The 16,573-nt window shown below is 38.2% G+C and overlaps 1 protein-coding gene across 23 annotated transcripts in view; it reads right to left on the bottom strand.

Moving 5' to 3' along the window:
* The window catches only part of Nrxn3 (neurexin 3), a 1,559,809-nt gene that overhangs the window by 350,438 nt on the left and 1,192,798 nt on the right, over window positions 1-16,573 (bottom strand). For all 23 annotated transcript variants that reach the window (XR_001235159.1, XR_001235160.1, XR_001235161.1 and 20 more), the window contains one exon: window positions 10,135-10,316. Coding sequence is in view for 20 of the 23 variants with exons in the window: in XM_013517252.1 (XP_013372706.1) it covers window positions 10,135-10,316 (182 nt within the window). In the remaining 3 variants the exon portion in view is untranslated. The remainder of the gene's footprint in view (window positions 1-10,134; window positions 10,317-16,573) is intronic.

Here is a 16,573-nt window from a genome sequence, read left to right as displayed (position 1 = left end):
TTAGAGAATTTCAGCATGACAATGAATCTAAACTATTCTCCCCAAAACAAACCTCAAAAAGGTGAAGAACAGGGTGTGAGAGGAAAGGACATCTGAGCACTGCAGCACCTCATGGGGTTTACCATTAGGCTCATGCACATTTTGGCTCTGATCTGCCAGTTGCCTGGTTGCTAGCCTTCCCATTGAAAACTAAACCACTTCAGCATCTCTTTGGTCCTTATGTCCAGTTTCCAACCCCAATGCCAGCAGCACTGAGAGTTTTCTTGAATGGTAATCATATCAATATTAGTGTAGAAAACAATCTTACTTAGTTTATCGGTCTTCCAGTAGTGACAGGACATATTAATATGCACTCTTTCATTTCATTCTCCCATAATCCTATAAGGCTGACTGAGCAGTAGGGTTGTGCCTTGGTTCATAAACTTAATTTTGGAATCTATAATTTTGGTAAAGATGCCATGTTTGTGTTTGTGTGGGAAAAATGGCCATGGTCATGGCTGTGACCCAATGCAGAGTTTGAAAACACAAAACACAAGTTTGCTAACGCTTCTGTTTGCTAATGAAATTTCCAAACAAAAGCATTCGTGAACCAAGGCACCACTATAGTGTATCTCTCTCTCCATGTGCATGTGTAAAATATAATTGTTGCTTGGTGGCAGCAGTAGGATTAGACACTGTGTCCTCTGATTTTGGATCAATAATATCCATGACAAGCAGGAAGGAAAGAAATACAGAACTCTAGTAAGAGGTCTGGAATGACAAACATATGCTACCATAATTAACAAAAGGGAAGAAAAGAAAGTTTGCATGAAAGAGGTACAACTAAAGGTATGGAATATTATCTCTATAACTACTTATCTTTGGAAATTTCTCTCCATTGCTTTGATTTCTATAAAACTTCACTATCTAGTTTAGCTTCCTACCTCCAGGCTTTTCTTAAAATTCTCTCCATTTTCCAACTCCATCTTGTAAATTTATTTGTATATTTCCCAAGTTCTTACTCATTAATTTCTCTGGAGCTCATGCTGGTATCTTCATCTGACATGATCTCTCTTCAGGTTTCATGACCCAAAATCTGACCTACCTTGCCTATCTACATTTAAATACTCTGGATAAACATTAACCTCCTTAGCTTCCTTGGCATATAGCTAATGCAGCTTTAAAACAGAGTCACGTGTGATATTTGTTCCCTTCTGGATGTTAATGTTTTAGGTATCTCCAAATACACTACTGTTCCATAAATATGTGCTGAATAAAAAGATCACCACCATGCCCTCTACTCTGAAACCTTCTTTAGGAGAGTAATCATAATTAAGAGTCAGAACGGTTTGAAAGCCCATTCAGCCATTTATCAGCAGTACTATCTAGGGAAAATTCTTTAGCTTCATTAACCATTGGTTGCCTCATTTATGAGATGAAGATATTAATAGTGATTACCTCACTGAGTGATTCTGAGCTCCTAGAAAATGTAAACAACTTTCTTGCACAATGTTTTGTACTTGGCAACTTGTCAATCAATATTAGTGAGAAGTGGCCAGAATGGTAGACACGGAAGACCTCTACAATATATGGTCTTCTGTAAGTGTAACAAATTTTCTAAGCCATTAAACTATCTACTATTTTATAGAATAGGAAGAAAATAAACTGAGGTTACCCAAGGAGTCAATAATAGAATCTGAGACTTAATTGCCAATCATCTCCTGCCATCCTGAGTATGAATTGATTTCAGGATAAAGGCTGGCTTGTTGGGATCAATGGGGCTTATCTAAATGTGTTTAAGTGATTCTAAGCTTCAAGGGTGTCATATCAGGCCAGGAAACATCAGGTCTGGCTGTCAGTACTATCTTTGAGGCTAATCCAGTTATACAGTTCCCTCTGCCATCTATCAGTGAAACACTAACAAGTTGAAACAGCAGCGGTGACAGCAGCAGGATCTAAGCATATGATTCTGTGGAGTGGGTGGCTAATGAATTCCCCCATCAATACGCCGAGCTTCCCTGCCATCAGAATTCAACCCCAGTTCTAAAATCCGTCATCTCCAGCTTCAGGGAGTCAATGAGTTATTTCTTGCCCTGTTGCACTGAACAACACCCCAGGAGTGGTAACAGCGTAAACTGTGGGACAATGAGATAATTCATCTAACTGGTGGTGTTAAGGCAGGATTGCCATTAAGTCCCATGAGTGCCAGCACTCACTCGATGGAATCTAGAGTTTATCAGGCTTGTTGCACTGTAGATTCGTATCTGAAAAGCCTCTGCTGCTCAAGCTGCTTTGGCTCATTCGATGACTGCAGGCGCCTAGGATAGAGGCCATCAGACGGACTTTAAATCAGGACCAACACGACCCCTTCTCAGAATGTTGTGTTAAGTGGAAATTTCAGAGGATTGATTTAAATTTATCCCTTTCTTAGGAAAGTAAATGGTAGTGTTGTCTCTGCATTAAAAAAGGTAATTGAAGAAAAGCCTTAAATATTGAAATCTTTGTTTTTTTTAAATGTTGTGTTCTTTCAAGCCTGTCAGTTCTGTGTAAACTGACAGTGATCACAACCTCCCCAGCACAGAGCCCACAGTTCGGCACAGAGTAAGCTCTCAATTTGTCTGTGATGAATGATGCTCATGAATTAAATACTCTTCCATATATGTATATATATATATATATATTTTTTTCCCCCCCTTGGTGCTGGAAATCGAAATCAGGGCCTCGTGCTTGCCAGGCAGTCTCTGGAATTAAATACTCTTAACCTTGATTTTTTTGTTTTTAGTTGACACTGTGCATTCATTGAGGATCCTGAAACATGATTCGTCTAAGGGGAACTGGTACAAATGATAAATGACAAAAGTCATAGTTAATTGGCCTCTGCTTTTCCACTGCTTACCAGCCATAAAATATTTTATACACCCTTAATACAATTTTTATGGTTCTGTTATTACATATTTTCTCTGCATGTGAACTTCATAGTTCATTTTTTCTGTATGTTTTCAAAAATCACAGTTTATGAGCTGTTTTTATTTGCATGCACCCTTTTAAGTTACAAGTTTACCTGGTGGCAGCAGCTACTGATCTGTTCATAGTTTCAGTTCTCTGCATTAGGACTGTGGTCTTAACAGTTGTCCTTTTTGGGCTGCTCTATTAACCCTCACACGTTGATCCGGTACTTCTAGAGGGCCCAAACCATTTTTATAACACCCTATCTGAAAAGGTTTTCCTTTATGTTATGTGTCTTTGTTATGGTTATTTTGGTTGTTAGTGATTTTAGCAGCTGTCATCAACTTCTTTTTCTCCCTGTCCTCCTCCCCCTATGCTTCTCCTTTTCCTTTTCCTTCTGTTTCTCTTTCTTGCAATCTTTCCTGTCTTTTTTTATAGTTAACACATGAGAACAGGCACTTCGGGCAAGCAGGTTACGTAGTATTGGCGAACCTGGAGTCCTTGGAGTATTATGTTAGAGGACAATGGAAGAAGCACCACACATCACACTGTGACATGATGTGAGGACAGAACACATTCCAGTGAGGCACCAAAGGACTACAAGTGTTTAACTCATCCTGTTGATCTCACCCAGGCCTTTCTCAGGGATAAATACTTTCTCCATTGTGTACTAACGGGACACTCCTACATCTAAGGGTATATCCATTTAATTCATAAAATTTGCTTTGGATCAGATTACATAGAATTTTTCTTTGAAATAAAAGTCCCAACATATTTATAAAAATACTTTGAATGAAATGCTACATTCTACTGTGAGACATATTCTTTCTACTGATACGTGCATGTGCTTTTATTAGCTACTGGATATTTTTTCAAGAAAGGTATCATGCTACACTTATACAGTCCTCTGCGAGCACACTGCTTCTATATAGTTTATTTTAAGTGATCTTCAGATAAAGCATAAAACATAATGTTCTTATGATCATTTAAGCAGAAAATGTCAAAGCTCCAAGTAGTTAGGTGGTTTCCTCAGAGCCCAATAGCTTAGTTGGTACTGACAGAAATGGGACTTGTATCCAAGTTTTTTGGATTCAAATTAAGGACATCTTTCTGCTGTGCCATGCTGCTTCTCTAAATCATGGGTAGAATCAAAGTAAACAGACTTAGATGGAAAGCTCATGAGAATAATTGAAACGTGAGAAAACACACCAGCTCCCATGCACATAGCTGCCTCGGGTCCAGCTTACATAAGCAGTTGTCTCATCCAATCCTGGCTTCCCCTCCCTTCTCCCACCTTCTCCTCTGACTCTGCCGGGATGGCACAGCTAAGCTGGAAGCTGCAGGGAGGATGCCCAGCAGGCGCTCTCCGCACAAGTGGCTAATGATCTGGAAAAGCTCCTAAGCCCGGAAAACCCAAAGAAGCCTTTTTCACTAAGAACAAATAGCAATGAAAGGAAACACAGAGCCAACCTGCAGTGCACAGCACTCTGTGGGAAACAAAATTGCATCTGCTGGACATCTTTGTTGTTTTCTTACTCTTTCCCTCTTTACTTGCGTTACCAGTCACAAAAACACCAGCTTTCCTCTGTGCTCCATTGGAGATTCCACTACATAGAGTTCCTCAGTCAAACCCAGTTCTGGTAATGGCCAAATCCAGACATGAATCTAAACTAACATCCACCCAACTTCACTGAGGACTAACCAGCTGGTGTTGATGGCTTACTGTAAATATCCCACATGCACATAGCCAAAATGACACATCCAGGTCAGCAATTGATAGATGTAATGGGCGTAAGGGACAGACCATTTATCATATTTCAGCTCTGATCCTATTTATTTTCCAGGAATCTCTATGAATGCTATAAGTTAGGGTAAACAACATTCCACAAACCAAACTCAATGAATACCCAATTTCTCTATAGCTAACAGCAAGGGAATATTACCAGTATCCTTGTGGTGGGTCCCGTTTTCAAAAAGAGAAAGTGATCTAAAAATTGATCTAAAAAACAGGTTTTCATTTTACCATTATGAAAAAAGGCTCTGTCTATCTGGATGATACTCCTTTGTCTTCTCTACCGTGTTTTACCTAAGTATCTAAGGTGTAGGTCAGAAAAGAAATAGTCGAGGAAGGTTATAGATTCTTGTCAAACAAAACAGATGCTCTGAAACATAAATTTTCACTGTTCCTGAAAGGCTCATAATTAAAAAATGAATTCGAGAGGATTTACTGTAAATTGCACAAGGGGAAAAGGAAATTAATAGGATGTCTTTTTTTTTCTACCAACATTAAGTACATGAAAAGAAGCTAATTGATGCCCATTTCTCCCCGACCTTCTATTTTGCACGTGGTGAAAGGAGGTTGTCAAGAGCTGCATGATCGTAGTAACAGGCACTTCATGGTAATCCTTTCTCTGGTCCTATTCAGTTCTACCCTATTGTGTAAAAGGAGGTGAGTGTAACATGACATAGCTCCATAAAGCTTATATCTGAGGTCAGCAGGCAGATGTCACTCACAAGCAATAGCAGTTTCATTCCAAATATTGAACAGATTAACTCCTCAACAATAGATCAGTGGAGGAAAACTTATAATTGAAATAAGCATTTATTAAAAAAACTTTCTGCCCCCAGACACCCTGTCCTCCACAGAATCTAATTTCATGCACATGCAGCTCAACAAAGACTTTTTTGCTTTTGTCAGGCATATTTCATTGATTTTATTCATATCACGAGCCAATGAGTGAGGCAGAAAATACTGTTCCATGGAAATGGGAACCAGAAACAGAGAGTTAGCTAATTTGAAATAAATGATTCCTAAATTTTTATGATCTCTTGACCTGTTTTCCTTCTCCTCCTTTGCCTCCTTTTCCTTCACCTCCTTGTTTTCCAGCTCTCCCCTCCTTTTTCACTGGTCTAATTTTTATCTATCTCTGACTGTCAAAGGCCACTTATCCCTCCTGAGAGCCAGGAAAACTGTAAGACTCTGGACTGAAGACAAAGCATCACAAAAGGGAGGCCCTCCACTCTCTTGACTGAAACAACAGATAGTTGAAGCAATTTGTGACACAGGGAAAACATGTCCCTAGCACCTACCCAATTCATCTCGGTGTCTCTTTCTTTCTTTACTCAATGACTCGCCTTAAGGCATGAATGTCTTCTTTCTGCTTGCTTTCTTTACCCATTCTGCAGTGCACACACCGCTGTGGGTCCTCAGATTACACATAACCACTTCCCACTGTCTAAATGAAACTCAAATCTGCCACAGCAGCCAACCCTTGCTACTGTGAAGCGGATCATAATCAGATTGTTTGTTGATCTGTTGTTTTTGTAATGCTGGGGATAGAACCTAGGCCCTTAAACATGCCAGATAAAATCACACCACTGATCAATAATACTATAGCTCAGACTGACTACTTTGAATTAATTACTAAATGATTCAATGACTTCAAGGATAATATGTGTTTAAGAAGATATCTACTTTTTTTCCTTTAAGAAAAAGGTTTAGTGTCTAGGGATTTCTAAACACAAAGGAAAAGAAATAAGAAAATTCAATTCTATAGGAGGGAGAGTGTGTAGCTTAGAGCAGGTGTGACACACGTGCAGTGAGTATCCACCAAGCCCCCCTTCTGCACCCGTGACAGGCATGCTTGGTGGAAGCCGAATCTCTTCACTGCTGGGTTCTCCTTCCCACTGTCCTCATAAACCTTCTCAGTGTAAAGCTTAAGGAGAGAGGAAAGTGGAAGTTCATGATCATTCCTGTTCTGTGGGATGTTGCTACCGAGGCTGCTGATCTCAGGGTCAGGGTCTTCAGTGCTCTTGGAAGAGAATCTGCTCTTCTTTTAAGTAAGCTAACTTGGGGATAAAAGTGATTATCTTAATGCTAGTGTCCACGCTGTATAAAATACTTCAAGAATTCCTAGGAATTGCCTTCACAATCAGTTTCTAAAGCACAAATTTTCTGCCTCTGTTACTTCTCTCTGTCTGTCTGTCTCTCACTCCCCCCATCATTCTGGCTAATGTAAATTTATACTATGTTTTAAAATCCACTTTATTACCCTGACTACCACTCAATGGTGTTTGAGCTCTTTCCGTAATTAATACCAATACTCATAATTAATACCCTTTCCATATGACATCCCCGGAGCACATCTATAGGCAGATCTGTCTTCCCTTATTCCTAGAATTTATCCAGCTGCTTGAATCTGAATGGTCCCCCCAAAATTCACTGTTAGAAGCTTAACAGCCAAGGCCACAGTGTTGGGAGGAGGGACCTTTGGGAAGGTAGATTACTTTAGTTATGACAAGCCTATGGGGGTGGGTGTTGTTCATTCTCCAGTTCTCACAGCTCGGAGACAGCACATTCCCCCATGTGAGAAGCACTGTGTTCAGAGGCACATCTTGGATTTCCAGCCCCTCAAACTGTGACAAACAAATTTTTGTTCTCTATACATTAACCAAGCTCAGGTATTCTGTTAAAGCAGGAAGAACTGATTAAGACATATGTTCATGTTGCTTCTTTTTATTTATCATCACTCTACTTATTTTCCCAGTGAGTTCTCTTTCGTGAACTGCAGAGTTGGTCGAAATCATTTGCCCCCGTCTAATCATTTTCACTTTCACTAAAGGCTCTTAAGCTCTTTGTTTTTGAGCAATTTTCTTTCAACCAAGGAAACAAAACTTTTAACAAACAAAACCACTTTTACAGACTTCAAAAGTCTTATAAGAGTACCTTACTAGTTATTTATGGCTTCCTTTGCTTGTTGTGTCTACTTAAATGCCCAAAATAAAAAGTTGGTTTTGGAAGCAAAACCTTCAGTCTTCTAGTTAGATCCTTTATTCTCATTCATAGTAAGGAGTATAGACAAATAATCTAGTAGGAAATAATTTTTAAAATTTATTTCAGACAACAAGAATGCTTAACAGGGTCATGAACAGGTAAGTCTCACTTCAGAATTTTGTGAATTTTCCCATTGTTTTTCCTACTGAAAAGACTAGGTGGTATCACATCTAATCCAAGCTTTGAAGAAAAGTCTGTGATTTCCCAGAATGTTTAGGAAACAGGAACATCGCTGTAATAAGTCCATTGTTTCCCAGGGGGCTTTACATATTTTAATGAAAAATTCCTGGCATTCTTGCTTTGATAAAAAGGCAAAATAATATGCCAAAGCTAATGTGTATGCTTATACGGAGTACACACTCTAATGGATGCAAACAAATATTACTGAAACCCCAGAGTATGTGTAGAACCATTCATTTTCAAAGACACACAAAAAAATGACAGAATTTTATAACGGCATAAAATGATATATTAAAAGGTTCTAACAACTATTAGACGTACCCAAAACCCACATATCAATTTCATTAAAAGATTGCCAAGTTCAAATAACCTATCAAAAACAAGAGAACCTCTTCCTTTAAAGTGACCGTTTCTATCAGACAGGAATGGGAAGAAATGCATACAATATGTTGCCTGAGTCTAAAAGATCCTCGTGTCTGTGCCAAATGGTATTTTTCTTAGTAAGTCACACTGAATGAAAAAAAGAAGATAAATCATCATGAACATGCAAGTGAGCTGGTAATAATAGCCTAGTTATAGCTGCCATGAAATAGTCATTAAGTTATGGACAGCATAAATCGCACAGAGTTTTGTAAATGATGGTGGTTTTTAGTGGCCAAACAAAGACAAACTATAGTAACTATGGATGCTTTGCTTTTTGCTCCTTGGCATGGCTTTTTACAATGTTTAAAGTCAGGCTTATAACACCATATGGTTCCAGAGGCATCTGAGAAAGAATTTAAAAATTGCAACTCTGTTGAAGACTGTCTTCCACATTCTGAGGTGATCACTTCTAACTAGTCCTTTCCTGGGGTCCTATGAAGTCTTGCCTTGCTCTGGCTCCTGCTGGGTGCAGAAAGGCTTCTAGCTCAAGCTCTGAGCTTCGCCTTACAAGGTACACTAGAAGGGCAGGTGCCAGAGATTGGCCCTTCCATTAGATGTGAGTTTGCTACTTGTGACTCCACCAAGCCATCTCAAACTCCAGAGATCAGCAATGCAATTTTACATTCTGCTTGCCTCCCTGGATTGCACATTTTAGAGAGTCTAACTCAAAGATTCCCATTCAACATTCCTTTTCTTCCTTTTCAGAGATTGGGACTAATCCCTAGTTGATCTTTTTTTTTGTTGTTCTTAATGGCTCTCCCCCCTGCTATTTAAGCTGAATTCTTATTACTCCAAATTAAATACATACTTTCTAGCCTTGACATTTCTAACTAATGAGAACAATTCCTCTCTTTGCTTTTGGTAGCTGCATTCGGGGTACTTACGGATGAAAATCATCTTTCCTTAGCCTACTTTCTCAACTGAAAGCTGCACAGGTGATAAAATGGGTTAATTGTTGCTATAAAAATATTTTCTATCCTCATAACGGAGTAATTTTTTCCTTCAAATCATTTTAATTTCTTATACTTGCACTGTGTTCTTATGATCTGCAGGGACTGAGAGTAGAGCCCTTTTGGGCTCACAGATACCAGACCTAGAGCAAAATGAAAGATATGCAGTATGCACAAGTAGCTCAGCTTTCACTTGCTCTACTGGTTTTTTCCTTGCCTCTTTCACCCTGGCACTGAGTTCAGAACCCTAAGTTCTATCACACATCCCTTACATCGGTACAGGGACATTTTGCAACCTAAGGCATGGTTTTTGAAAGTACAACTTGCAGTCAGTTTTCACAAATGAAATTTTTTGAAGTACAGTCACATGCTTTAAACATGCATTGTCTATGGCAAAATGGAGTACCACTTACAGAGATGGTATAACCCACAAAACCCAGAATATTTATTAACTTGCCTTTTATACACAGCTTGCCAACCCCCAGCCTAGGACATCATTTGCATTCAAGTTGGCTTTGCTACTTGCACCATGTAAGTGAAGCACACGAGGTAAATCTCTCCTCTATACTCCAGTGGTCTGCAAATGTTTTATGGTAGGTCAAACTACACAATTTCTAAAGGGAATGCTCTCTGTATTCATGGAGTAGAAGGAACAGCTTGTAATTTTTTATATAAGCATGCTGGTTCATAAAAGCAAAGGCAATTTTTGTAAGTGTGTGTACCTTTACCATGTCTATGCAGACTGTTCTGCTGCATTTATCTGACTCACCAACTCAGACCATCAGGAAGACAAGAGAATCCAGGCCAAGGCCAGGTACTCACTATGTGAAGCTGGAGAAAGTCGCCAAGTCCTGGAGCGCTGTCAATGCGTACTAAGACGCCATCCTTCACAGTGGTGCTGAAGCCCACAGCCAGGCGGTCAGAGCGTGTGCTGGGCCTGTCGTTGGCTGGCCAGGTGTAAAGGATGAGGCCACCACTTTTCCCAAAGATGTACGTAGCGCCAGCTGTGAAAGCAAGGAGAGAAGGTGACATGAGGGCACTGTGTGACATACTGCCAGCCATAGCACATTGTTGAGATGGCATGGAACAGCTGCAGACAGGAAATGTTCCCCAGAGGACACTATTTGGTTATGGAGAGGAATGACTTCCAAAGCCTCAGAAGGTATCTGTCACCCCAAATTAAAGAGGAAGGAAATAGAATGACTAACAAAACAGATGGCAGTGAAAGCCACTCTTAACATCTTCAATTCCTGCTCCAGAGAGGAAGAGGGCAAAGATATGCTCTGTCTAAAAGATCTGGTACATGTGACAGCTTTTCTGTCTTCTGAAAGAGCGGCATTAATTTCACATCTTGGGAAGGACCAGTTCGACATAGAAAACTTGTCCCCTATCTCTTGGTGCTGAATACTCAGAGGGTGGAGCCAAAAGCAGGTCCTGAGATGGAGACGCCAGCAAAAGCACCAGTCCTGTCCTGCTGTCAGCTCCTCTCACCCTACAGAAAAGAAAGCTGTGCCTGAGAAAAGCAAGTTAGATGGGTTACAGATTCCTTTTCTGAAATTCTTGGGGCAAGAAGTGTTTCGGATATCATTTTTTTTTTCAGATTTTGGAATATTTGCATGCACATAATAAGATACTTTGGGACAAGACCCAAGTCTGAAGACAAAATTCATTTATGTTTCCTGTTTACCTAACACACACAGCCTGAAGATAATGTAGTGCAATATTCTAGTGTGCCTGTGTCTTGACTGGGTCCATCACATGAGGTCAGGTATGCAACTTCCCACTCATCGCACGCTGTTAATGGCTAGTAAGTTCTGAGTTTTGGAGCATTTCAGATTTTGCACTTTGGGTTAGGAATGCTCAATTTGTATGACTCAAATTACTTGCCCATTTTACTATTTTGTTACCAATATAGAGAAAAAAATTATTTTTAAGTTCTTTTAAAATCGAATATTTTTTTTCCTCTAAGGGTGCTAGGTATCTGGTATTAGAGTTATAGTTCTTATCTTCTTTTCCAAACTGAATCTCAAAAAAGAAACAAAAAGATATAGAAAGCATTGAAAAAATACTCCCAGGATAATGGACTTTGTAACATGGCAACTGGTAGCATAAATTATGACTAGTGGATTTGTCAATGTATTTAATATTTACAATTATCAGTGTGAATCCAAGGGTTTCTAAGAATATACTACTTTAAACTATTTGTCTGTATTGTGCTTGTGATATGTTGTAAAATGTTGTATGTCTGTTAATGTTTCCCTCCTTTTATCTTTAAAATAAAAAAAATTAAAAAAAAACAAGTAGGAAGGAAAATAAAGAAAATGTTTATAGTTTATAAAATTTTGAAGTCTGTTTTATGACATGTGTTTAATTCATCTTGATTTGGCTTTAGTACAGTGTGAGAGATATGGATTAGAGAATGGCATTTAGATTTTGTAGCCAAAATAGACTAGCCATTGCAGCCTGCATGGTTCTATGCTGCTATCCATAGTGAGCGCTTCCTGCCATATGTGAATCATCTCAAAGTCCCAAGAACATTTGGCACTGGATTTCCTTATGTGTATGGCACATTTCGTATGATTTTAGCACTCACTAAGTCTCAAACACTGGTCTACATTTATTGTTAGAGATAACTTACAAAAAATATTGGGTGGAATTATATTGACTGAAGAAAATGAATTATGCACCTTGTTTAGAAATATACTCCTTTGTGGCTGCAATGAGGAGTATATGTCATACGCTACCCTTTCTAAAGCACTAAGCCCCAAACAATTCTGAGGGATAAAATAATCATATTTGTCCTCTTTGAAAGGTCACCATCCTAGTTTTAGCAATTTGCTCAGTTTGTACATTACACGTAGCTTAACACTATTTTCCTTTTATGCATTTCTCAGTCCTTTAGAGATGGCCTCTGGAAAATCCTCTGCTTTATCTGGAGAATTTGGGACTGTGGTATGTAAAGTTTATGATTAATTCTATATGCAAAACAATGTTTGTGCCTTACTATCCACAAACACCCTCAAAGCTTCTTAAAATTAGAAATGGAGGTGTAATGATTTACCCTTGATATCTCTCCATCTGTGAAGATTTTAAATCGGTCCCTTTGTGTAGATGGTTACAAATGCCATCACTGTTCCCTTTATTCTTTACTTGGAAAATGAGAAGGTTATTCGGCGATTAATGTCTAAAATCACCAAAAATACAAATAAGCCTGTGACATTTCATGGCACTTTATAAAATATTACCCAATTCTATCCTAAATACATGGTGCATTCTGCTAGAGAGATACTTTTGTACTCTGAAGAAATACTTTTGTCACTGCAAAAATAAGTGAAAAGCTGATAGCAACAATAAAATATGCATAGGGCTTTACAATTTGCAAAACCTTTCAAATCTATTAGCTGAAACTTCACATTTGCAGGGGGTATTTTATGCGTTAACAGGTTTTCAGACTTGGAAACAGAGCCTCAGCACCTGACTTAAATCGGTGGCACCTCCAGCCAGTCCCCAGCCTGAGACTCCTACTCCAACACCCTTTGCTATCGTATGCCAATTTCAGGACACAATAAACTGCATCAAGACGGTTAAGTTGTCTGTACTTAGTCCTCTTCACCTCTCCTTAGACCAAAATAGAGTGAAAACAAAGCCAAAGCTCTAAAGCTGCCATTTTCAAAAGCCCTTTTGGCTCTTCTTACCCTACAAATAGCTTTACAAACCCCCTACTGTGCTTGTACAACCCCCGCTAGTAACTCTCACTGCTTAGCACAAAGGGAAAGAACATGTAAAATACTGGTACATGGCTTCTTCGATTCAGTGGTTAGGAGTTCATAGTGATTTTTGTTTTTAAATAAACGAATAACAACTTCAGCATGACTAGAATAGACGGGGGCAAAATAGATATAAAATCCAATTTGACAAATTATTTTAATTGCTTCCATTATTGTGAACTTATGATGCCATTTTTTAGATAATTGTAATTCCACAGTTGAAAAGGGCAAATAGATACTAAGCGTTTATTAGTTGACTTTTTTTACTATGAGAAAATAGTAGTAAAGCATATGTTCTTGGTACCACATTTATTAGGAAGGGTGAATAAGGAACTTGAATGCTCCCACAGGCAAATCTGTCTTTAGAGGAAGTTAATCAGAGTTACAATTTTCCACTCTGACGATGTTGCTTTCTGTGTACTTTTTTTTTGTTTTGCTACCTTGCATGGTTTTAAAAAATAAACACAGACTTTCTGTTAAGTTTGGTTGAAAATACCTAGAGCCCCAAAAGAAATTATTGTACTTTCTATTTTCAAGTAAAAAAGTAATTTTCTTGGGTGTAAATGTGAATTACTTTTTGGGAATATCTCGGGAATTCATTGAGGATGTTCATTGCTAAGGTATGCAATATCCCATTGCACGCTTTCTTTCCTGAACCTAGAATATCTGTCTGCTGGTTTCTCACTATGCTCACTATGGTATTGTTAAGACAGAACTGCATTTATTAATAATCAGAACAATGCAAATTTCTTTCTGGCTAGCAAAATAATGATCAATTTGGATGAAGACAAAATGACTATTGTGGCATTATGGTCATTTATTTCACACTGCAGTAGTTTCAAGTTTGAGGTTGCTTTGCAGAGTTATGACCAAGCCTGAATTTCAAGAATGAAATCTCTGCACACTCACCACTAATCAAGATTAAGTAGATATACCTCATTTTCCAAGATGGTAAAAGTATGACTTATTATTTAAATCACAACCCAGAAATAATTGACCTGGCTTATTGTTTTGTAATTGACTAGCTACTTACTGTGATGGGACTGATGCTAATATTGACAGCAAGATTTAAACATACAAAGATGCGTGTTTTGGTTTCTGTTCAGAATGCGTGTGGTGGGGAAGAGCAGCTGTGCAGGATAAAAGGATTTAACAGAGTTCAGTGCAGTGATGAAGGAGGTCTAGAAAGCGGTCTATTGCAGTTGTACAGGAAGATGATAGGCAGGTGATTTATGAATTCCCAAAGAGAATGACAGATACAGTTTTTCATAGTTCACTTTAGTGCCTGTTTTGTTAGAATTTAATTTTTGATATCAGCTCAGCCCTTTCCTTAGTATCACTTGGATAATTATTGTTAGTAATGATTTTACATGTAAACTCCAAGACTCTGGCTTTATAATGCTGTTTCTATTTCCAATCACATATACAAAGAATTTATTACTTTTCTTAGAGACTGACAATAGATATAGAATTATGGTCTTGCAAATTCAAATAACATGCATACACACATGTATATGTATATCTGTATGCACATGCATATGTGTGCAAATATGAAAAATTGAGTTAGATAGGAAATTGACTACCTATAATTTGTGTATTATTTTACCTATCAAATGGCCTTAGAAAAATACTCAAGTACATTATTGGTTGTATATTCATGTTTTTTACATGCAAACCAGCCTTCTCAGAAATAATTTTCTATTGGTATTAAAATATAACAGGTTTTGAAAGTATCTCCCAGGGGCAGTCTGAGAGGCAAATTTAAAGAGAAATAGATAAATTACTGTGGACAAGCATGACATGTATAATAATAAATTAATTAATTAGGCATAAAACTTCATATGCAAACCACGTTGATGTAAAGCAGGGTAGGAAACAAGCCACCAGGCTCCTAGTCAGATCTTTTTAATTATTGCCCAAGAACATAATCTCAAACTCCTGGCAGTAATGTATGTCTGCTTTCTTCTGTTATTTCAGGTTCCTTATTTCTATTTGGTTACTTCTTTATCAAGTTTCTCCACAATTGTGTTCTAAATTGACAAATTCTTTTGGAACATAAATGGACTATCAATGACATAAAATACATTCTGCCAGTAAATGTCGTTATTGCTATTAAATTAAAACTATCTTTTATTCATATCAATTACCACATAGCTAATAAAACCAAAGCGGAAAGGCCTGTGGCTTTCAAGCTGATAAATGTCCTTTCTAGACAATGGAGGCATAAAGCCAGAGGATTTCATAATGAATGAGGACTCTAGGAACATCGTTCGTTTCTCAATCTCTTTTACTTTGTTCTATGATGTCCTTCAACACACCTCTCTCCCCAAATGTTTTGGGATGTGTCATCTTCATTTTATCATAACAGGAGGAACTTATACCTGCAAAGCATTGTGTGATTTTCCAATGCCCTTCGTGGAGGTAATGCATTTGAAGCCTTTTCCCTCAGTATTCACCGAGGAATGGCAGCTATTTTTGTTACTGTTTTAATGAAAAAGAAAATAGAGGCTCAGAGTGATTCAACTACTTGGTCTAGCACTAAGTGATGGAGCTGAGAACAGATTCACGTCTCCATTTCTTGGCTCTGTCCTTTCTCATACCTAGCTGGCCTGCTGACCCATGGGATAAAACTCCCCAGAGCAATCCCTAGCAATGAAGAGCTTCTAAAAAGGAGAAAAAGATGAGTGATAGGAGGAAAAACTAAAAACAAGATTACTGAGGGTGTCACTAGGGAGCTCAGGGTAAATGATACTGATTTTATGAACAGCTCTCCAAAGCACTATGGAATGGATGGCTTATTAATCTATTGTGTCTACCCTGACTTTTATAAATTACATCAAAACAAGTGCCTTAAACAAAGGAAAACTGAAGACACTGAATATGAAGAGAGAAATTTCACCTAGTTTTAAGAGCAGCCTTTTACTCCGACAAAGAAATGGACTTATTTATGGCTGAGTAAACAAGAAACTGAGGGCTGGGGATTTAGCTCAGCGGCAAAAACGCCTGCTTGACAAGCGCAAGGTCGTGAGTTTGGTTCCCGGTACCGGAGAAAAAACAAAAAAAAAACCCAAGAAACTGAAAATACCGGAATCAAATATGTCATAAGGGAGAGTGAAGCTTGCATTCCTTAGGCATGGGGGGACCCCTTTCATGTTAAGCAATCTCTTCCTTTCTCTTGAAGGAAGAAATATTACAGTCAAATAAACTTAAGCCATAAAATTTTTCTTCTGAGATCTACAGATATAATATTTCATGGCATTTGCTAGAATTCCAGAATCAAGGTGTCAACTCAGAGACTTCCCAGCAAAAACAATACTGGTTCAATGTAGTGTAGTATTAGATATTCTTAGTAATTCTGGAGTTCAAACTTGTATGCAGAACAAAGCCCTTACTACATTATGTCTAATGCCACAGGCACCATAAGAGCTAACTCTAAAACTGATGAAATTCTGCCAACTAACTGTTTTTCCATGAATAAAAAGAAAAATCCACTA

Source organism: Chinchilla lanigera, unplaced genomic scaffold (genome assembly GCF_000276665.1).
Source record: "Chinchilla lanigera isolate Chin_1 unplaced genomic scaffold, ChiLan1.0 scaffold00037, whole genome shotgun sequence".
Taxonomy (NCBI): Eukaryota; Metazoa; Chordata; class Mammalia; order Rodentia; family Chinchillidae; genus Chinchilla; species Chinchilla lanigera.
Note: the sequence above shows the minus strand (reverse complement) of the source record. Positions and strands in the feature narration are given on the sequence as shown.